The sequence below is a fragment of the Lithobates pipiens genome, unplaced genomic scaffold (genome assembly GCF_037356315.1).
Source record: "Lithobates pipiens isolate NorthernLeopardFrog02 unplaced genomic scaffold, aLitPip1_a1.2 Scaffold_22, whole genome shotgun sequence".
NCBI lineage: Eukaryota > Metazoa > Chordata > Amphibia > Anura > Ranidae > Lithobates > Lithobates pipiens.
Window position 1 is genome coordinate 226,936,585 of NW_027507784.1, and position 23,176 is coordinate 226,959,760.

Below are 23,176 nucleotides of genomic sequence, written 5' to 3' on the forward strand. Positions count from 1 at the left end.
AATAGACAATATTTTTAGGATGGAATACTTTGAAAGGGAGGAAGAAGGGGATAGAGAACCTCAGAGAAAATGGGAAATATGGAAAACATTTAAATCAACTAAGACATATACAGTAGCAAGGTTTATGTGTTATAGGGATATCTTTAAGTAAGGAGGGGAGAAAAAAGGCGGGGGGGGGGACTAGATTTAAAGCATAAAGAGATAGAGAAATTGGAAATAGACAGGATTAAGATCACGTGTGGACCGTTTAGGGCTTATGGAGTACAGATAAGGAATATTTGATACTGCCCTGCACGTGTGATGTTTTCTCTGTTGTCGTACAATCCTATAGATATGACACTGTCTCTTATTTTCATTTTATTTTATTTTATTTGTAATGATAAAAATAGACTTAAATAAAGAATTAAGAAACAGTGAAGCATGCTGGAAGCTCCTTGCCAATTTGAGGCTACAATTCTGCAAATGTAGCTGGAGATTTGGTTCCTGATTATTATTGTCCTCAATGCTGAAAAATACAGGGAGATACTTATCCATCATGCCATACTATCAGGAGAGGGTGATTGGCCTCACATTTATTCTGCAGCAGGACATTGACCTCAAACATACAGGCAATGTCATTAATAACTATCTTCAGAAGTGATGGTTTGCCCCCCTCAGAACCCTGATCTCAACATCGAGTCTGTCTGGGATTACATAAAGAGACCGTCGTAACTCGGACATTATGGGTCTCCATATGGGTACTACTGAATGTAAAATATCTGCTTACACAGATGATATGATGTTCTCACTCACAAACCCCAGAATTTCTTTGCCAAATTTACTTTGAGAATTTAAGTCCTACGGGAGGCTTTCACACCTGAAAATACATTTTTCAAGGTCCGAAGCTATGGGGGTGGCTATCTCTCCGAACGTGTTGCAGGATTTGCAATCTGGTTTTCAGCTTAAATGGACAGACTCAGCCCTTAAATATCTAGGTACTTATATTCCGCCAGACATCGCGCACACGTTTAAGTTGAATTTTCCCATTCTTATGGTTAAGACTCGTAACCTGCTGCATAAATGGCATTCAGGCCTTCATTCCTGGTTCGAGAGATGTAATTTAATTAAAATGAGTATACTTCCTAAGTTTACATATCTCTTTCAAGCTCTCCGGATCCGGATCCCGGCTCCGTTCTTTAAACAAACCCTGATCACTCAATTTATATGGGCATACAAAAAACCTAGACTTAAGCGATCTCAATTAATTTTGTCTAAACAACAGGGGGGGTTGGCCTTGCCCGACTTATGACGTTATTACCTGGCCTCCCATTTGGGGCGCATCCTAGATTGGAATCGCAACAATCTTACCAAACTTTGGGTTCGGCTGGAGCAATCCCAATCTGGTTTTCCCTTGAGAAGTGCCATGTGGTGCTATCAAGCACTACCGGCAGAGGTAAAATCACATCCTACTATTGGGACGACATTGAAAATCGGTTACCTAATCGCTTCCCAGAATAAGCTTACATCTCTGACATCCCCTCTGTACCCTATATTAGGCCATCCACACTTTGAGCCGGGGAATTACTCCCAAGATTATAAAGGTCTCAGGGACTCAGCACTAGACCATGCATCGAAATTTGTCATCAATGGGCAGTGGTCATCTATGTCCTCCTTAACTGATCCGATGGGGCTATACCGTTTAACATTTTGGAGGGCGGCGCAATTACACCATTTTGTGCATTCCATTCCTAACCCTCTAGCTTTCACTAGTCCTTTAACAGGATTTGAGGCATTATGTAGGAGCGAAGGCCCCTTGGCCCATATCCTCTCTCAGACCTATGCTCTCCTGAATAAGCCAGCGGACCACCTCCACTTGTCTTGTCTATCAAGCTGGGAGAGAGACCTTGGCTGTGTTTTCTCTCCAACACAGAAACAACATATTATCACTTTGACTCTTAAAACCTCGGTGTGTACTAGGATACAAGAGATGAACTTTAAAATCCTCACCATGTGGTACTTGACCCCGTCAAAATTGCGTAAATGTTTCCCGTCTACCTCCGACAGGTGTTGGAGATGCGGCGAAGAGGAGGGTACGTTGCTCCATATTTTTTGGTCATGCCCTAGTCTGTTGGATTTTTGGAAGGAAGTCCGCCGTATAACACAAATTTTTTTATTCCGGAAGAGGCTGTTTTTTTTTCCTTCTGCACCACTCTCAGATCCCCATTAAGCAGTATAAAAAATCTATTTTGCGACATTTGTTGAATGCGGCAAAATCCTGCATTCTCCTTTATTGGAAACGGAGCTCTCCTCCCTCTATTGCACACTGGATCAGGAAAATAGAGGATATAAAGAAAATGGAAGACTTGATCCTGACGGCTCAGAATAAACAAGAAACTTTTAAACAGACCTGGAATCCCTGGAATGTCTTTGTACTCTCGCTGGAAGGACGTAGCCTGCAGGTGCCTTTAAAGCTTGGCAGCTCCGTTTGTTTGGCCCATGTGTTATGTTTCGCCATTGCATCCTGCACTGCTCCATTCTGTCCCCTGGGATTTTACTGGTACTGCAGGAGTAATACAACTAAAGGGCTGTCAACAGCTCTCATCAACCGAGCATGATTATGCCCATCGTTTCCTGGCAGATTTGCCACTCATATTTTCTTTTTTTTTCTTCTTTCTCTTTCCTTTTTCTTATTTCTTTGAAAAGAGTGAAAAGTGGGAAAGACGGTTCCGTCCCCCCCACCTCTGGTGATGGGTAGCGCCGGAGGGGTTTGGCACTAGGGAGACCCCGGATCTCGGTATTTTTTTTTTCGATACTTCTTAAGGGTCACGATTGGTGGAAGGCTTGATTATTATTGTCTGTATATTCTTAATAAGTTCTACTTGTCTGCCTTATGTTTTGTACTTGTTTTGTATTGTACCTTGGGGACTGTCTTCCCTTGTTTGGAGCTGAATAAAAATTATATTTGAAAAAAAAAAGAGAGACCGAAGGATTTGCGGCAGCCTACATCCACAAAAGATCTCTGGTTAGTTTTTCAAGATTTCTGGAACAATCTACTTATTGAGTTACAGAAAAACTGTGTGCAAGTATACCTAGAAGTATTGATGGATTTGGATTTCTCTACTGTTAACCACTTGCTTACTGGGCACTTAAACACCCTTCCTGCCCAGACCAATTTTCAGCTTTCGGTGCTCTCACACTTTGAATGACAATTACTCAGTCATGCAACACTGTACCCAAATGAATTTTTTTGTCCTTTTTTTCCCACAAATAGAGCTTTCTTTTGGTGGTATTTGATCACCTCTGGGGTTTTTATTTTTTGCGCTATAAATGAAAAAAAAGACCGGAAATTTTGAAAAAAATCGCATATTTCTTTGTTTCTGTGACAAAATTATGCAAATTATTAATTTTTCTTCATACATTTTGGCCACAATTTATACTGCTACATATCTTTGCTAAAAATAACCCAAATTAGTGGATATTATTTGGTCTTTGTGAAAGTTAGAGAGTCTACAAGCTGTGGTGCGAATTTGCACAAAATTTATCACATCTGATGTACTGGTGGCCTATCTCGCTTCTTGTGACCCGAACAAGCCAGGAAAGTACAAATACCCCCCAAATGACCCCTTTTTGGAAAGTAGACATTCCAAGGTATTTAGTAAGAGGCATGGTGAGCTTTTTGATGTTGTAATTTTTTTCCCACAATTCTTTAAGATTCAATTAAGATTTTTAATTTTTTTTACACAAAATTGTCATTGTAATAGGTTATTTCTCTCACATGTGTATACCACAAATGACACCCCCAAAAAAAATCTGCTGCTACCCCTGAGTATTACAATACCACATGTGTGGGACTTTTTCACAGCCTGGCCACATAGAGAGGCCCAACATGCAGGGAGCGCCATCAGGTGTTCTAGGAGCATAAATTACACATCTAACTTGTTGACTACCTATTACACTTTTGAAGGCCCTGGAGCACCAGGACAATGACACGTGACACTGATGACAGATGGCACTGATATGTGGCAATGATGACACTTATACATGGCACTGATGACACATGGCACTTATACGTGGCACTGATGACAGATGGCACTAATACGTGGCACCGATTAGTGCCATTGATGACACGTGACACTGACAACAGATGGCACGTGACACTGACACGCCTAGAGGCGATTCAGTTCGCATTGTGCGCTATACAAGTATTTCATTCATTCATTCACTGACAGGTGGCACTGATGACAAATGGCACTGATACGTGGCACTGATGACAGATGGCACTATTTGGCACTGATGACAGATGGCACTAATATGTGGCACTGATGACAGATGGCACTATGTGGCATTGATGACAGATGGCACTATGTGGCACTGATGACAGATGGCACTTATACGTGGCACTGATGGCAGATGGCACTGGGGACAGATAGCACTAACAGGTGGCACTGGGGGCAGGTAGCACTGGGGTGGATGGCACTGGGGCAGGATGGCACTGGGGCAGGATGACACTGGGGCGGATGGCACTTTTTTTAATTTATTTTTTTATTTTCCCACTTACGGCTGCTGCAGCCGTTCATCTCTCCCCTCTCTCACACTGTCTGTGTGAGGAGGGAGAGCGGCGCTGAGAGATGATCTCATATGTTTACATATGAGATCATCTCACATTGGACACGCCGATCGTGCTGTAAACGGCCGCTGTGACTGGCCGTTTACAGCGATCTGTGTTTGTCTCCGGGGGACATGGCAAACACAGAACTTCCCTGATGCGCGCCCGCGGCGGCGCGCATTGCAGAAGTAAACACCAGGACGTCCAGGGACGGCCTCCCCGGACGAAAGCGCCTGCTCTATTGCCGTCATTTGGCTATAGGGCGGGCAGGAAGAGGTTAATATACTTTCCATTTTGTTATTTGATTAAAAAAATAAAATTATTAACACTTCTATTTCTGAAAGCATTGTTAAATTACAGCATTTTTTCACACGTTTGCACAGTGCTGTGTGTGTGTATATTGTAGACATGTCACTGGAGAAGTGGTCGGGGGGGTGTACATCTCACCTAGGTTGCTACACAGTGTGAGATGGTAAGTCCAGGATGGATCAGTTTTCTCAGCAGCAATATGCTGCTGAGTGGTTATTTAATCTTGCCGGGCCTGGGTTTATATGGAATGGCAGGTAGGTTTGGTAGAGGGACCTGTCATTCCACACACCCCCCGATCCAGTTCTGGGTTTTGGATCAGGTGAGCTTTGATCCTAATTAGCCTGGGAAGGTAAAGGCTCTGCGGGGCCTGCAGGTGTTCGCTCTCAGCCAGGGAAATGAACAGTCTGTGTGTTGGAGGAAGCTGCGAGCGCAGCCACTGCTGGAGCTAAAACCCACCCTGCGATATCCAGGCGAAAGACGCTGTGTTTATAAGTGTCAGATAGGTGAGAAGAACCTGTTAGTAAGCGCCCAGCCGGACTAGGTTGTTTCTTTTATTTTTTTTCTGTTGTACTTAAAAAGCACGGTGTTGCCGTATATTTTTGTTTGTTGGACTGTTTGTACCACGAATAAACGCCAAGGTCTGCTTTATAAATTCCAAGTCTGCTGTGAACTGTGTCCAAACTCACCCTACCCCGGGAAGATCCCTTACAATTGGTGGAGGTAGCGGGCAACACGGTTGCTAGGGGCAACGGTGTGGACAGACTTGGCTACAGCTGCTGATGTCCTGGGTGAAAGCTGCAACTACACTCCAAGAACAGTCCAGCAACATGGGGGAGATGCTGAAGCAGTTTATGCAAGTGAGTTTGCAACAACAGCAGGCTCAGACAGAGGCCAATAGACGACATGAACAGTCCATGGCTGCACAACAGCAGATGCATAAGGAAGAGTTGCAAGCTTTGCGCCAAAGCCAACAACAACTTATCGAGCACCTGATAGTAAATCGAGAGGCGCCTGTGGTTGCTAATCCACCCACAGTGGAGGGAGCCGCTCCGGAGATTTTTTTTGGGAGAAGGACTGTGCAGCGAGCGCTGCAAAAGATGACTGCTGAGGACGATGTTGAGGCCTATCTAACAGTATTTGAGCGCGTGGCTGAGCGAGAGAAGTTACCAGCCGCTGAGTGGGCAGAGGTAATTGCGCCCTATTTAACAGGTGAACCTCAAAAGGCCTACTATGACCTCAGTGAGCAAGAGGTTAAGGACTATACTCGGCTAAAAGAGGAGGTACTTGCCCGACTAGGAGTTACTACTGCAGTCCGTGCCCGGAGGGTACGCAACTGGAGCTACAGTCTGGACAAATCAGCGAGGTCCCAGATGTATGACCTAATCCATTTGGCAAGAAAGTGGTTGGAGCCAGACACTTCTACTCCTGCACAAATCCTAGAGAAGGTCGTGATGGATCACTACCTCCGAGCGCTTCCTACTGACCTGCAACGCTGGGTGGGACAAGGTGATCCTAAGAATGCAAACGAACTTGTCAACCTTGTGGAGAGGTTCCAGGCGACTGAGGACTACCTCCGTGATGTTCCTGCAGCATCTTCACCTCCCCGGAGCGCCAGATCTGTGCCGTCAGCTGGTAAGAGACTTCCATCTATTGGGGGAGTGTGGAGGGGTGCTGATGGAGGGAAAAGGGCTCAAGTGGTGTCTCAGGGACAAAAGACTAGTGATGGTCCCGGGTGGCTAAGGGGCTCTAAAAAGGACTCCTTGCCAAAGAGACCAGGCCCTATCCAGTGTTGGAGATGCCATGAGGCGGGACACGTGTCTGCCCATTGCCCTCTTACCACTGAACCCATGGAGTGTGACGCTAGCCGGCGTCAGTCGCTATTTGCGGAACCATCTTGTGCTGCAGTTCCTGGACTAGAGACTGAACCGCAAATCTGCAATATTACAATCAATGACCTTCCCGTTAAGGCGTTAATGGACTCGGGAAGCCTCGTAACCTTGGTGCATGCTAGCCTGGTTGCTGGGGACTTAGAGTCTAAAAAGCATATGAGTGTTGTGTGCATACATGGTGATACAAAAGTGTACCCTATAGTGCTGGTTAAAGTCGGGACTGAACAAGGCACCGTACAATATGAAGTGGGTGTGGTTAAAAACCTCATGCATAATGTAATATTGGGGCGCGATTTTCCATTATTCTGGGCTCTCTGGGGAAAAAAGAAAAATCCCCAAAAGGAGTGAGGATTCCTCTAAGGGGGTTGCCTTGTCCCCTGTGAATGATAGAAGTGTGCAGGATGAAAATGATTGTTCTCCTTTGCAGGTCCTGGCTGGGGAGGAGGAGGCTCCTCCCACTGAGCAAAATATACTAGACTTAGAGGTGTCTAGGGATAATTTTGGCGCTGCACAATTACAGGACCCCACTCTCAAAAATGCGAGAGAGCAGGTTGCTGTTATGAATGGGGTACCTCAGGAACCAGATGCTGAAAAAAGATTTCCACATTTTTCGGTGACTAATGATCTTTTCTATAGAGTCAATAAGATTAAGGATGAGATTGTGGAACAGCTTCTGGTACCTAAGCCGTACCGGCGTCAGGTGCTTGACATGGCACATAACCATGTTCTTGGGGGGACACTTGGGGACTGACAAAACGCGAGAGAGGGTTCTCCAGAGGTTTTTTTGGCCGGCGATATATGATGACATTAAAAAATACTGCGAGTCGTGCCCCACATGTCAGGTTAGTGCCCCAGTGTCACATTTTCGCAGTCCTTTGGTTTCGCTCCCTATTATAGAGGTGCCTTTTGAGCGTATTGCCATGGATTTAGTGGGTCCCGTGGTAAAGTCAGCTAGAGGACACCAGTATATTTTGGTAGTCATAGATTATGCGACCCGCTATCCTGAGGCTGTACCCTTAAGAAACACTGCATCTAAAACAATTGCACGTGAGTTGTTTTATGTTCTCTAGGACTGGGATCCCCAAAGAAATCCTAACTGACCAAGGTACGCCATTTATGTCAAAACTGATGAAGGAATTATGCAAACTATTTAAAGTCTCACACATCCGTACCTCTGTATACCACCCCCAGACGGACGGATTGGTGGAGAGATTTAATAAAACTTTGAAACATATGTTGAAGAAAGTGGTGGCAAAAGATGGTCGTGACTGGGATCATTTATTACCCTACCTCATGTTTGCTATTAGGGAAGTGCCCCAAGCGTCCACAGGGTTCTCACCATTCGAGTTGGTCTATGGTCGTCACCCTAGGGGTCTACTGGACATTGCAAAAGAGACATGGGAGAATGAGTCCACCCCATACAAGAGTGTTATTGAGCATGTAGCACAAATGCAGGACCGTATAGCCACTGTAATGCCCCTGGTAAGGGAACACCTCCAGAGAGCTCAAGAGGCCCAAAGTAGAATTTACAACCGGTCCGCAAGAATCAGGACATTCAACCCAGGCGATAGGGTCCTTATACTAGTCCCCACTGTTGAGAGTAAATTCTTGGCGAAGTGGCAAGGTCCTTATGAAATTGTTGAAAAGATCAGTGAGGTGAACTACAAGGTGCACCAACCAGGTAGAAGGAAGCCTTTCCAAGTTTATCACATAAACTTGATCAAGCCCTGGAAAGACAGGGAATCCTTGGTGGCGACAAATACTGTTAATAATTTGTCACCACCAATCCCTCCAGTCAAGGTAGGTGATACTCTATCAGTGTCACAGAAACAGGAGGCTCAGGAATTTTTACAGAAAAACAAAAACAAGTTCTCTGACCTCCCAGGGCGTACCCACCTCATCCATCATCACATTGAAACTGAGCCTAGAAGCAGAGTAAACCTAAAGCCCTATAGGATACCGGAGGCACGTAGGAAAGCCGTATCTGCCGAGGTAAAACGTATGCTTGATCTGGGGGTAATTGAGGTGTCACAGAGTGAATGGTCCAGCCCGATTGTGCTAATCCCAAAGCCCAATGGAACTTGGAGGTTCTGTAACGATTTCAGAAAGTTGAATGAGATCTCCAAGTTCGATGCTTATCCTATGCCCAGGGTAGATGAGTTGATTGAGAAGTTAGGTAACGCCAGGTACATAACCACCCTCGATCTCACAAAGGGCTACTGGCAGATTCCGCTTTCTGGTGAGGCTAAAGAGAAAACTGCATTCTCCACCCCTGATGGGCTATTCCAGTATGTAGTGATGCCATTCGGGTTACATGGAGCGCCTGCAACTTTCCAGAGGTTGATGGACTTGATTCTGCGACCACATCGGGATTACTCAGCCGCCTACCTCGATGATGTGGTCATTTTTAGCCCTGATTGGGAAAGTCACCTCTGTAAGGTACAGGCCGTGTTGGATACCATAAGTGATGCAGGGTTGACCATAAATGCCGAGAAGTGTGCTCTAGCCCTAGAAGAGGCCAAATATCTGGGCTACATTGTTGGGAGAGGATTGATTAAGCCACAGCTAAATAAAATTGAGGCAATACAGAATTGGCGTAGACCCCTGACAAGGAAACAGGTTAGAGCTTTCCTGGGTATTACGGTTATTACCGTAGATTTGTGCCGAACTTTGCCTCAGTTGCTGCTCCACTAACTGACTTGACAAAGGGCGGAAAGACAGCAATGGTCACGTGGACCCCAGAGGCCGAGAAGGCTTTCCAAAGCCTTAAGTCTGCCTTGTGCCAACCACCTGTGTTAGTTACCCCCGATTTCAGGCGAGAATTTCTGGTCCAGACAGATGCCTCTAACACAGGCTTAGGTGCAGTACTCTCACAAGTAGTGAATGGTGAGGAGCATCCGGTGACGTACTTGAGTAGAAAACTAACCCCGGCCGAGAAAAATTATGCCATTGTGGAGCGAGAATGTTTGGCAGTGAAGTGGGCCCTAGAATCTTTAAAGTATTACTTGCTAGGCAGGAAATTCAAGTTGGTGACAGACCATGCCCCCCTAACATGGATGAAGTTAAACAAGGAGAGAAATGCAAGAGTGACTAGATGGTTTCTGTCCTTACAAAACTTTAATTTCACTGTGGAACACAGGCCAGGGAAATTACAGGCAAATGCTGACGCATTGTCGAGGGTAAGTTGTCTGTGGGGACAAAAGGCTCAGCCCTCCGGTCTGAAAAAGAGGGGGGGGATATGTAGACATGTCACTGGAGAAGTGGTCGGGGGGGTGTACATCTCACCTAGGTTGCTACACAGTGTGAGATGGTAAGTCCAGGATGGATCAGTTTTCTCAGCAGCAATATGCTGCTGAGTGGTTATTTAATCTTGCCGGGCCTGGGTTTATATGGAATGGCAGGTAGGTTTGGTAGAGGGACCTGTCATTCCACACACCCCCCGATCCAGTTCTGGGTTTTGGATCAGGTGAGCTTTGATCCTAATTAGCCTGGGAAGGTAAAGGCTCTGCGGGGCCTGCAGGTGTTCGCTCTCAGCCAGGGAAATGAACAGTCTGTGTGTTGGAGGAAGCTGCGAGCGCAGCCACTGCTGGAGCTAAAACCCACCCTGCGATATCCAGGCGAAAGACGCTGTGTTTATAAGTGTCAGATAGGTGAGAAGAACCTGTTAGTAAGCGCCCAGCCGGGCTAGGTTGTTTCTTTTATTTTTTTTCTGTTGTACTTAAAAAGCACGGTGTTGCCGTATATTTTTGTTTGTTGGACTGTTTGTACCACGAATAAACGCCAAGGTCTGCTTTATAAATTCCAAGTCTGCTGTGAACTGTGTCCAAACTCACCCTACCCCGGGAAGATCCCTTACAATATGTATACATATATATATATATATATATATATATATATGTATATACATACACAGTGCCTTGAAAAGGTATTCATACCCCTTGAAATTTTCCACATTTTGTCATGTTAAAACCAAAAATATTTTATTGGGATTTTATGTGGCAGGAAAATGATAAATGGTTTTCAATTTTTTTTACAAATACCTGAAAAGTGTGGTGTGCATTTGTATTTAGCCCCCTTTACTCTGATACCCCTAACTAAACTCTATTGGAACCAATTGCCTTCAGAAGTTACCTAATAAGTAAATAGAGTCCACTTGTGTGTAATTTAATCTCAGCTGTTCTGTGAAGCCCTCAAAGGTTTGTTCGAGAACCTAAGCGAACAAACCACATCATGAAGGCCAGGGAACACACCAGACAGGTCAGGGATAAAGTTGTGGAGATGTTTAAACCAGGGTTAGGTTATAAAAAAATGCCAAACTTTGAACACTTCACAAAGCAATGCTGTTCAATCCATTATCCCAAATGGAAAGAGTATGGCACAACTGCAAACCTCCCAAGACATGGCCATCCACCTAAACTGACAGGCTGGGCAAGGGGAGCATTAATCAGAGAAGCAGCCAAGAGGCCCATGATAACTCTGGAGGAGCTGCAGAGATCGACAGTTTAGGTGGGAGAATCTGTCCACAGGACAACTATTAGTTGTGCACTCCACAAATCTGGCCCTTATGGAAGAGTGCGAAGAAGAGATTCTTAAAAGAAAACCATAAGAAGTTCCATTTGCAGTTTGCCAGAAGCCATGTGGCGGACACAGCACACATGGAAGAAGGTGCTCTGGTCAGGTAAGACCAAAATTGAACTTTTCTCTGTGGCAGAAAACGAACACCGAACAACACCATCCACACTGTGAAACATGGTGGTGGCAGCATTATGTTGTGGGGATGCTCTTCTTTAGCAGGGACAGTGAAGCTGATCAGAGTTGATGGGAAGATGGATGGAGCCAAATACAGGGCAATCTTAGAAGAAAACCTGTTATGCCGCATACACACAATTGGAGTTTTGGTCGGAAAAAGCTCTGATGGTTTTCCCAACGGAAATTGACTCAAGCTGTCTTGACATACAACACGTATGATGGGACTAGAAAAAGGAAGTTCATTAGCCAGTAGCCAATAGCTTCCATCTCGTAGTTGAATCTGAGCATGCGTGAGTTTTTGCGCATCGGAATTGCATACACACGAATGGATTTTTGGATAGGAACTTTTTCCGACCAAAAAATTGAGAACATGCTCTCAATCTTTTGTTGGCCAAAAATCAGCCAGAAAAAGTTCCAATGGAGTATACACACGATCGCATTTACTGACCAAAAGCTCTCATTGGTCTTTTGCTGGCTGAATTTCCGATCGTGTGTACGTGGCATTAGAGTCTGCAAAAGACTTGAGACTGGGGCGGAGGTTCACCCTCCAGCAGGACAACGACCCTAAACATACAGCCAGAGCTACAATAGAATGGTTTAGATCAAAGCATATTCATGTGTTATAATGGCTCAGTCAAAGTCCAGACCTAAACCTCATTGATAAACTGTGGCAAGACTTGAAAATTGCTTTTCATATGCTCTTTATCCATCCTGACAGAGCCTCAACTATTTTACAAATAAGAATGGGCAAAAATTTCACTCTAGATGTGCAAAGAAGAAAGGTATTGACTCTGGGCTGAATACAAATGCATACCACACTTTTCAGATATCTATTTGCAATAAATTTGGAAAACCATTTTATTTCCTAATTTCACAATTATGTGCCACTTTGCGTTGGTCTATCACTTAAAATCCCAATAAAATACATTTACATTTTTGGTTGTAAAATGCCAAAATTTTGAAAATTGCAAGGAGTATGAATGCTTTTTCAAGGAGCTATCTGTGTATGTGTATGCTTGTATGTATGTATGTATGTGTATATGTATATATATATATATATATATATATATATATATATATATATATATATATATAATAATTTAGACAAAACATATGGATGATTAGCTAACCAATTGCATATCCTCTACTTTCTGATAAACTTGTAGGATGAAGATGAAGACCCACAGCAGAGAGGTACAGGTGTTCTTTTCAACAAAATGGTTCATCCGGCTGCTGAACGTTTGGATTTAGCTCTGTCTGTCTTTTTTGCATATATCAAAGAAATCTGTTTTCTAAGTGGTAAGTTTTTTTTCTGTTGTAGATTATACTGTTTTTCTATTAATACTCACCTGCATTAAGGTAATGTTGAGTTGCAGCATACCTGAGCTGTGGTAGCTCTTGCTTAGAGATGGGAAAGCCTGAGCCATGCAGTTTTTTTCCCAGAGAAATTGGGGAATTGTGTGGAATTGTTTTTTCTTTTCCTTTTCTCTGTAAAATGGAGAGACCAACATCTAGAGCAGTAATGGCGAACCTTGGCACCCCAGATGTTTTGGAACTACATTTCCCATGATGCTCAACTACACTGCAGAGTGCATGAGCATCATGGGAAATGTAGTTCAAAAACATCTGGGGTGCCAAGGTTCGCCATCACTGATCTAGAGTTTGAAAACATTTCCACAGTACAATTTCTGCTAAGAGCAAAGCTACAATTTGCAAATATTACAAGAAGAAATATTATTTTCCAAACGCAACAAAGATGACAAAACACATCCTTGCATAGTGGTGCCCTAAAGATATTAAAAATGCTTTATGGAATGCAATAATGAGGACCCTAGCGAAAGTGCAAGTAGCTTTTCCCTCCAGAGTTCTCATTCCAGAAACATTCTGCTGCTTCTGGATAATCACAAAGTGTTTCTTCACCAGCAACATCTTCAAGTAAGGAAGTGTTGCAAACCACCACCCCCCAAAAATACACAAAACTTTCATTTATAAATGCAATAACACCTGGAAATCAGGAGAACATTGATCATGCCCTTGCAAAGCAATATATGCTTCTGGATCAGGATTGTCAATAACCAAAAATGCATATTGGCAGGGAAGCTTTTATCCTATTATGAGGGAAAGGGGGTGGTTACCTGTTTTCATCTATAGGTGAAATGTTCTTAATGCATACAGTCTTTGTAATAAAAAAAAATACAATAGCAAGTTTAGTTTATTTACTGAGAATAAGCTTTTATTTCAAGTTTAATAACCTGTTTAATTTTTTATATTAGTTGTGTACAAAGGGTAAAAAAGTAAAACCCTTGTTTTAACCCATGAGGTGCTTTTGAGTTTAATCGGAAGATCCATCTGGCCTCTGCTTTTAACGGTCTTTTATCAAGATCCCCTTTTCGAGGGCCCTGTTTAATCTGCTCAATGATGCAAAATGTTTAATTAAATAATTGATCACTATGTCTTTCTCGCATATGTTGTGCCAGAGTTTTTTTCTCTTTTTATAGTTATGTCACTTACATACTCCAAGACATGTCATCTGAATTTTCGAATTGTCTTGCCAATATATATGTGAGGACCTGGGTATTGAGTAGCATAGATAACACCTTCGGAGCTACAATTAAAAAATGACTGCAATTGAATCATATCATTATTCTTCGGTTTAAAGAATTACTTGGTCGTGGGGACATATCTGCAAGCCTTACCACCGTGGTAATCTCTCTTCTTTCAATTTTTGAGGTGAACCCTTTAACCACTTGCCCACTGGGCACTTAAACCCCTTTCCTAACCAGACCAATTTTCAGCTTTCAGTGCTCTTACATTTTGAATGACAATTACTCAGTCAACACTGTACCCATATGAAATTTTTGTCCTTTTTTTCACACAGATAGAGCATTTTTCTTAATCACATCAGCCCCGGAAGATTTGGCTGCTCAATGTCCAGACCATTTTTGCGATAAGGCACTGCATCGCTTTAACTGACAATTGCACAATCGTGCGACACTGTACCCAAACAAAATTGATGTCCTTTTTGTTTCCCCCACAAATAGAGCTTTCTTTTGGTGGTATTTGATCACCTCTGCGTTTTTTGTTTTTTTTGCGCTATAAACTAAAAAGTGCAAAATTTTTGAAAATAACACAATATTTTGTACTTTTTGCTATAATAAATATCCCCGATTTAATTTTTTTTTTTTTTTTTTAAAGCTATTTTTTTCTCAGTTTAGGCCGATGTATGTATTCTACACATTTTTGGTAATAAAAATTGCAATAAGCGTTTATTGATTGGTTTGCACAAAAGTCATAACATCTACAAAATAAGGGATAGGTTTATGGCATTTTTATTATTTTATTGTTTTGTTTTTTAGTAATGGCGGCGATCTGTGATTTTTATCATGACTGCAACATTATGCCAGTCATAAGCATCAGCACCCCGCAGTGCATCAGGCGCATGCCTACTATCCCGCTTAAAGGAGCCAACATACAGCTATGACGGTTCGTGGGATCATGCCGACCTGCTGCAGTATAATGACGGCAGCTGGTCGGCAAGTGGTTAATTTTCGTTATAAAATTTAGCAAATTAGTAATTTTTCTTCATAAGTTTTGGCCAAAATTTATACTGCTATGTATCTTTGGTAAAAATAACCCAAATAAGTATATATGATTTAGTCTTTGTAAAAGTTTTATAGAGTCTAGCCCCCCCCCCCCAAAAAAAAAAAATGCCCTTTTTTGGAAAATTGACAGTCCAATGTATTTAGTAAGAGGCATTGGGGAGTTTTTTTGAAGTTGTAATTTTTTCCCACAATTCTTTGCAAAATGAGGATTTTTTTTTTGTTTTTTTTGTCACAAAATTGTCATAATAGCAAGTTATTTCTCGCACGTCATATGCATACTTCCAATTACACTCCAAAATACATTCTACTACTCCTGTGTCGATACCACATGTGTGAGACTTTTACATAGCCTTTTTTTTTTTTTTTACACAAAGTTATCCATTTATAAGATATTTCTAACACATAGCATGTACATAGCCAAAATTAAACCCCAAAATACATTCTGCTACTCCTTATGAGTGAGACTTTTTCACAGCCTGGCCCAAAATGCAGGCAGCACCATCAGGTCTTTTAGGGACATACAAATCAAATCAAATTTGTTATTTATGTCTGTAAAGCGCTCCCTTTTTCCTCAGTGTTCTTTGTTTCTAGAATTGTATCCCATTTGTTGTCATGTAATATGGAGCACAGTGCTCTGGTCCTATACCCTTTTGTCTTTTCCTATGATTTACGGTGAATGTAATTACCCTTGGATGACTTCTCCTGCAAAGTAGCCTTTTTAGTTGCTACTGTTCTGAAATTTTTATAGCTAGGCAACCCCTATCCTCATATTGATGAGTGGTTCTAAATTAATTCTAACTACTGTAGTAGGAAACTTACACAAAAGATATGTTCAGCATATTTCCAAACACTGTTCTGCTTATGTGGCACAATTTAAGTTTTCTATACACGTATTTACATAGGTAAATGTGAACCCTCACCATGCAAAACGACGTATTCAATTTGAAATAGAAATGAAAGGCAAAACATTTGTGTATTCGTAAAATAGCTTTTTTTCCCCCCCTTTTTTTTTCACAAGTGATCCCATATCCTAGTGCAGTGATGGCGAACCTTGGCACTCCAGATGTTTTGAAACTACATTTCCCATGATGCTCCACTACACTTCAGCGTGCAAGAGCATCATGGGAAATGTAGTTCGAAAACATCTGGGGTGCCAAGGTTCGCCATCACTGTCCTAGTGAATGGCTGTGGGGAAGCAGACATGTCAGCACACGTATAATCATTGGAAGAGAGCAGGCTGAGTTCACAGCACAGCTAGAAAGCTGACCACACTGTTCTTTCCTGCCTAGTGTGGCCAGTTTTTAATAGGAAAGCAGACAGGAACATGCTAAGGAGCAATACGAAGAGAATAGGATGCCTTTTTTTATACAAGTACATAGTATGGCAGGCACATATCCATAATATGAAATGTTTGGTTGACATATTCTTTAATTTTACAATCATAGGTGTGTGCACAGGGTGCCTGGGCACACCCTAATCACCCTGTGCGGCACAGATTTCCAGTGTTTATACCCCTGATATTTACTTAAAATAAAAAAATAAAATAATACACATAAAAACTACTGAGACCAATCTCTGCCCTACTGATATCGTCAGCATATCTACACATGCACACACATATGTGTTTGAGCTTTGAGGTGCACACCCTGATGCAATAGGCTGTGCACACCTATGATTACAATTGTACTTTAAAAGGTAACAAGGGGCATTACAGGTCCTCTTTTGATAACTTTTTAAAGTTCTACCAGGTGAACATCCAATCTTCTGTGGATTCAGCATTCAGTCACAACGTTCTTGCAACAGCAAGTTGGGTCTCTTCACTCTACTTTTTGTTGGACCTGTTGGCATATGCCCGTTTTCCTGGTTGTTGCCCACCCCTCTCATTCATTGCTTTGGGATGTCCCAGGGTTTATGATGTACTGTACGGTTAAGATAAGAGGATTTTTGACTTGCCTGTAAATTCCATATCTTGGAGTACAAGGCAAGACACAGGCCAACCTCCCTTCTATCCCTGTGTTATAGAGGAAGGCTCATGGAGTAGGGTAGGATTTTAAGCTTCAATTTTGCCATTGCCAAATCACCTGAAGATTAGATCCTATAACCCAGAGTCTGTGAATATTCAGCTTGTGTCCTGTACTGCACTCCAAGATACATAATTTACAGGCAAGTCAAAACTCTTCTTTTCTCCCCAACCACCTATGACATCAACTGCCAACCAATGACTGTTGTGACCCCTGACCTTGTTATGCCAAGCATCCTCCATCTCCTAATTGAGTGTAAGTAAGAAGTACAGCACTCCGAGGGGGGCGTGACCGGATGGTGATGGTGGCGGCGGCATGTGAGGAGTGAGAGAGGTGTGTGCTCTCACCGCTGCACCGACGGCTGAGCTTCTGATCGAATGGCCGTATCCTGTGTAGCGATGCCCGCGGGAAAAGAGGAAGGAGAAGGACGCATGTAAGCACACGCTCCCCCAGCCGAATTGCTGCCACAGGAAATATTACAGCCCCTAAAGCACCTGGTGCGCCCGGTCCGTGGAGGTCCCCCGTTGTCTTGGTGCGGGGGAGGTGCTCGGTCGGTCCGGAGGCTGTAGCAGCACAAGGTGGGAGGATTGCCTGCGGGTCCGTGTGGAGCTGGGATCGAGGGGCGCCGTGGTCTCGCGAGAGCTTGGTCCAGGACGCAGGCGAGAGACCAGGAAGAGAGGAGAGAGGCCGACAAACACAGCGAACTCAGACTCAGAACGCCAGACCAGGCAACGAATACTCTGGGTCAACAGTGGAACAGCAGTGAAGTAAGACCCCTAGAGGACACCTGCAATACCGCCCGGAACTTAAAGTATGTATTTTATCTTATACATTTAACAATGTGGAGAATACCTGAGAGACGCTTTGCTGCATCTAGTGGTATAAGGCTGCTTACAGATCTCTAAGCTCTAAGGGGAAAACAGAAGGTGCAGAGGAGTGAAACCTGCACTGTGTGAACTATATTAACCAGCTAATAAATGGGAAATATCTGATTAATTGTTGGTAATCTGACGTATTTGCCACTGCTGTATTATCGCTAAGAGAGGAAGAATTTGGCTGGTTAGTGGAAACACCTGGAGCTATTGGAGGTCATATACCTTTAGCAAACCCCCCATTGTACTGGAAAATACGTCCCGGGAACTACCTCCCCTCCCCCCTCTCTTGGAGGAGAAGAGAGGTACCCCCTTGGGTTATCCGTTGATTTAAATCATGGCAGCAAGGAGGAGAGGAGAGGAGCCCGCAGCTCAAGAGAATGTTGGAGTACAATCCTTAAGGTCAGCTAAGGATAAAGATAAGGAAAAGGGCTCCCAGGTTATGGCAACAGGGACTTCAGCAGCAGCAAAACTAGAAAAATACGCGCATACCCCAGATCATACCCCAAATAAGGGAGCACAAGTAAAAACTGCAACAGACAGAAAGAGCCAAGGGCAATCAGTGCTGGCAGGAGGAAAGAACGTAGGTAAACAAACGACAGGTGCTTTGGGAAGATCCGATACAGTACTAATGCAGGTCACTTTGACCGAGGGAGATGGAGAACCTACATTAAAGGAGGTGTTGGGGGCGGTCAACGTGTGTAAACAATCTCTGGTAGAGCTATGTGATCAAACAAGAGGCATTAAGGAGGAGTTAGCCTTGATGCGGCAAGAACTCCAAAACACGGCAGATAGAATAACAGCAGCGGAGGGGAGAATATCTCAGATTGAAGATGAGATATACCCATTGAATCAAGAGGTCAAAGATCTAAAAATACAGATGGGGAAATTCGCAGGGAAATTGGACGAAATGGAGAACAGACTCCGGAGGGACAATGTGAGACTGGTAGGACTCCCGGAAAAATGTGAAGGCTCTGATCCATTTATATTTCTGGAAAGATGGTTTGTGGAGATCTTTGGAAGAGAGACTTTCTCCCAACAGTTCGCAATAGAACGGGCGCACAGAGTCCCGACTAGAATCCCGAATCGTGGGGGCCAGCCTAGATCTATTTTACTGAAATTTTTGAATTATAAAGATAAAGCGGCTGTGCTACGAAAGGCTAGAGAAATGGGAAGTATTATTTACAAAGGGGCCAAAGTTTCATTTTATTCTGATTTTTCTCCGGACCTGCAGAAGCGCAGAGCAGAGTTTGCTGAAACCAAGCGTAGACTTCAGAAATTGGATGTCACTTATGCTCTGCTGTATCCAGCTCGGTTACGAGTTGCAGCATTGGGAGAGACTTTATTTTTTGATTCTCCAGCTGGTGTGTCGGCTTGGGTGGAGGAGAAGGGGGATCGGTTGATGAGGAGGTGATAGGTCAGAGGGGAAGGAGGAAAACTTCTTCCCCCCTCCTCTCCCCCTCTCTTGGGTTTTTTTTTTTTTTTTGTTCTTTTCTTTTTGTTTTTTATTTTCCTTTTCTCTCTGCCCTCCTTGCTCCTTCCCTCTCTCTCTCTCTTCCCCCCCCCTGACCTCCTTATTGGGGGGGGGGGAGGGGGGGCGGGCTCGGACAGGGAGACATAGTGGGTACAATGCACTCGAGATAAGGGCACAATGTACATATTCATGTATCGGTGGGCGGTGGGACACACACAGCATAGTGGAATATGTGAATGAGAGTGAGAAGGGTTAAAAATGAGACACAGGATGGGCTTAAGGGGAGGGTGGTTAGGGAGGAGGGGAGGGAGAACGGGGAGAAGGTATGTGAGTGGGAAGGAAGGAGGGGGGAGTATGAAGGTATGGGTAGGGATGTTTTGGTCACAGAAAAAGCCCCTAGGGGTAACCTAGAAGGGTATAGGGGGGGTGGGGGTAGGAATAAGGAATAAAAGGGGAAATAATGCACAGGAAAAGGATGAAATTCGCACAGTAATAGAGGAGAAATTGAAAATAATGTCTGGAATACATGAAAAGTTTATTTTTTTTTCACAGAAGGGAAGCTTAAGATGGATTGGAATTATAATATGTAATAGGTCACATAAAGATGATAGGTATTTTACCTCGAGTAAGCTTCTCTCTCTCTTTTTGTTCCCTCATATGTCCCAGCTTTCTAGATGGGATGTAGAGATTGTCCCTAGGAGATTAACCATAACATTGAGATATCTCCTTTTTCCCGTTCTTTTTCTTCTAGGAAGGTATGCAGGCTAGAGTTATAAATATTGGCTCCTGGAATGTACGAGGGTTGGGTACACCAGTTAAAAAAGCAGCAGTGTTTGAGGCCCTGGAAAAATGTGATATCGGGCTGATCTGCCTACAGGAGACGCACCTAACTGTGGACTCCAAGCTGGAGAACTACAGTAGGAAATTTCAAGCTCAGTTTCACTCAGTTCACACCTCTTATTCAAGAGGTGTGGCTGTGTTGGTAAGAAAAGAAGTAGCGTTTAACTGTCGGCAGGCCAGCATCGATAAAGAAGGGAGGTATGTGTTTTTGTATTGTGTAATTGAAAATCGGGAGTATGTCCTTGCAAATATCTACATTCCACCCCCGTTTAAACTGGACGTTTTATATAATCTAATGGAATTTATAGTAGATAAACCTGGGATTCCAGTGGTAGTAGTGGGAGATTTTAACGAGGTCATTAATAAAAATCAGGATAGATTTCCACCAGGGACTTATCTGCAGAGGGAGGGGGAGAGTCGGTTATCCAGGTTTATGCAAGAAGGGGGACTGTTTGATCTATGGAGAGTCCGGAACCCGGACCTGTTACAATACTCGTGTTTCTCAAGCTCCTACTCCTCACTCTCAAGAATAGATCTAATCTTGGGGAATGAAGAAGCCAACCAAGTGGTAAGAGATATAGCATACCAACCCAGAGGGGTGTCAGATCACTCATTGGTGACGGTGTCGCTGCATCTAGGGGGGATAAGACCTTTGAAAGTATGGAAGCTGAATCCAGCATGGCTTGAGATAATTGGCGATTCAAATAAGGTACTATCCCAGCTAGAAGAGTTTATAGAGACGAATAAGGATACCGCTGCGAGAGGAGTGATATGGGACGCACTAAAGGCCTACCTCAGGGGTATCCTTATCCAACAGGTAGCGGAAATTAAGAAATCATCTAGGGAATGGGAAAACACAGTTAAAAGGGAGTTAGCAGGGGCAGAAAGAGAATATATAATAAATCCCACCCCAGAGACACAAAAGATATGGTTAGATACACAGCAAAAATATAAAGCAGTGCTCATTAGGAAAGTCGAGAATAAAAGATTGTTCCAGAAACAAGTGGCGTTTGGGGAAGGGGAAAGAGTCGGGAAGATGCTGGCACACTTAGTGAAGACCAATTCCTCGCCATCCACCGTCACCGCGATCAGGACAGAGATGGGAGAAATTTCAACTCAGAGTTCAGTGATTCTAAATACTTTTAGATCATACTATGTAAAACTGTACAGATCCCAGGGGAGGGTGGGAGACGAGGAAATGGATACTTTTTTTGGAAACATTAGAGTTCCATGCCTTACCGATGAGGAGAGAGAGATAATGGAAGCGCCATTAACATTAGAAGAAATCCAAGCTGCAGTGACAGCAATGGCTAACCAGAAGTCCCCAAGTCCAGATGGTCTCCCATTGGAAACCTACAAATATTATGGGAGAGTATTGCTCCCGGAACTTCTTGGAGTATTAAATAGGGCAAAGGAGGAAGGGAGATTGCCCACCTCGATGACGGAAACAACGATAATTGTTCTGCACAAGGAGGGGAAAGATCCGATGGAAACTAAATCCTATCGACCTATCTCACTTTTGTGCACGGACGCAAAAATATTAGCCAAGGTGCTGGCGGCCAGACTGAATAAAATTATCTCTAGATTGATACACCCTGACCAAACAGGATTTATCCCCGGTAGATCAACGAGCATGAATATTAGAAGACTGTATCTTAACTTACAGATGCCAACGGTAAACGAGGTAAAAGAGCAATTATGGCTTTGGATGTAGTCAAAGCCTTTGACAGTCTAGAATGGAGATACATCTGGCGGGTTCTGAAAGAATTTGGCTTTGGCTCTTCATTTATTGAGTGGATAAAAACTCTGTATAATGGCCCTAGTGCTAGAATTAGGGTTAACAACGAGTACTCAGATAAGATATTATTACAAAGAGGGACAAGACAGGGGTGCCCTTTGTCACCCCTGATCTTTGCCCTCGCTATGGAACCATTAGCCATTGCAATAAGATCTAACGTTGATATAGAAGGCTTCCAAAGAAGGTCGAGGGAAGAAAAGATCGCGCTATATGCCGATGATATACTCCTCTACCTGGGGGACTCAGAGAAGTCCACCAGGCAGGGGATGAAAGTCCTTGGGGAGTTTAGCAGTTTCTCGGGATTAACAATAAACTGGGAAAAATCAGCTCTGATGCCGGTAGATACATTGGAGAGTCAAAGTATATTGGCAATCCCACAGTTAGAAGTGGTGGAGAAAATAAAATATTTAGGAATATACATACAAAGAGATGTAAAAAGGTATACAAGTGATAACGTTGCCCCTTTATTAGTTAAATTTAAAAATAAAATAGAAATCTGGAAGAAACTCCCACTATCAGTTGCAGGGAGATGTAATCTCATCAAAATGCTATGGATGCCACAGTTACTGTATCTGTTGCATAACTCCCCGATATGGATAGATATAAAGTGGTTTAAAAAAATGGAAACATTATTTCGAGAACTCATATGGAGAGGAGGTACCTCAAGAATAGGCTTACAAATTCTGCAATTACCGTCAAGGAAAGGAGGAATGGCCGTACCCCACCCAAGAAGTTATTTCTTAGCTGCACAATTGCAACATTTGGGGATGAGCAATGAGAGTAGCGGAAGTACAAACAGGGAGTTAATGATTACTGGGACACCTCATAAAACTATAGTAGAGGCTCTGGAGGCGAACTCATTCCCCCATAGAACACCTACAATAAAACTTGCTCTAAAAGTATGGAAGGCAGTAAAAGCGATAAAGGGTCTGGAAGGAATGACTAAAGAAACCCCACTATGGAACAACATGAATTTACAGGAAATGGGAATGATAGGAAGGTACAAAGAGTGGGAAAGTAGGGGAATTGATAGGCTG

At 43.3% G+C, this 23,176-nt stretch overlaps 1 protein-coding gene across 8 annotated transcripts in view; it reads left to right on the top strand.

Moving 5' to 3' along the window:
* RRN3 (RNA polymerase I transcription factor RRN3) overlaps window positions 1-23,176 on the top strand; it is an 863,266-nt gene that overhangs the window by 617,947 nt on the left and 222,143 nt on the right. For all 8 annotated transcript variants that reach the window (XM_077448886.1, XM_077448888.1, XM_077448892.1 and 5 more), the window contains one exon: window positions 12,699-12,831. In XM_077448886.1, the coding sequence (XP_077305012.1) occupies window positions 12,699-12,831 (133 nt within the window). The remainder of the gene's footprint in view (window positions 1-12,698; window positions 12,832-23,176) is intronic.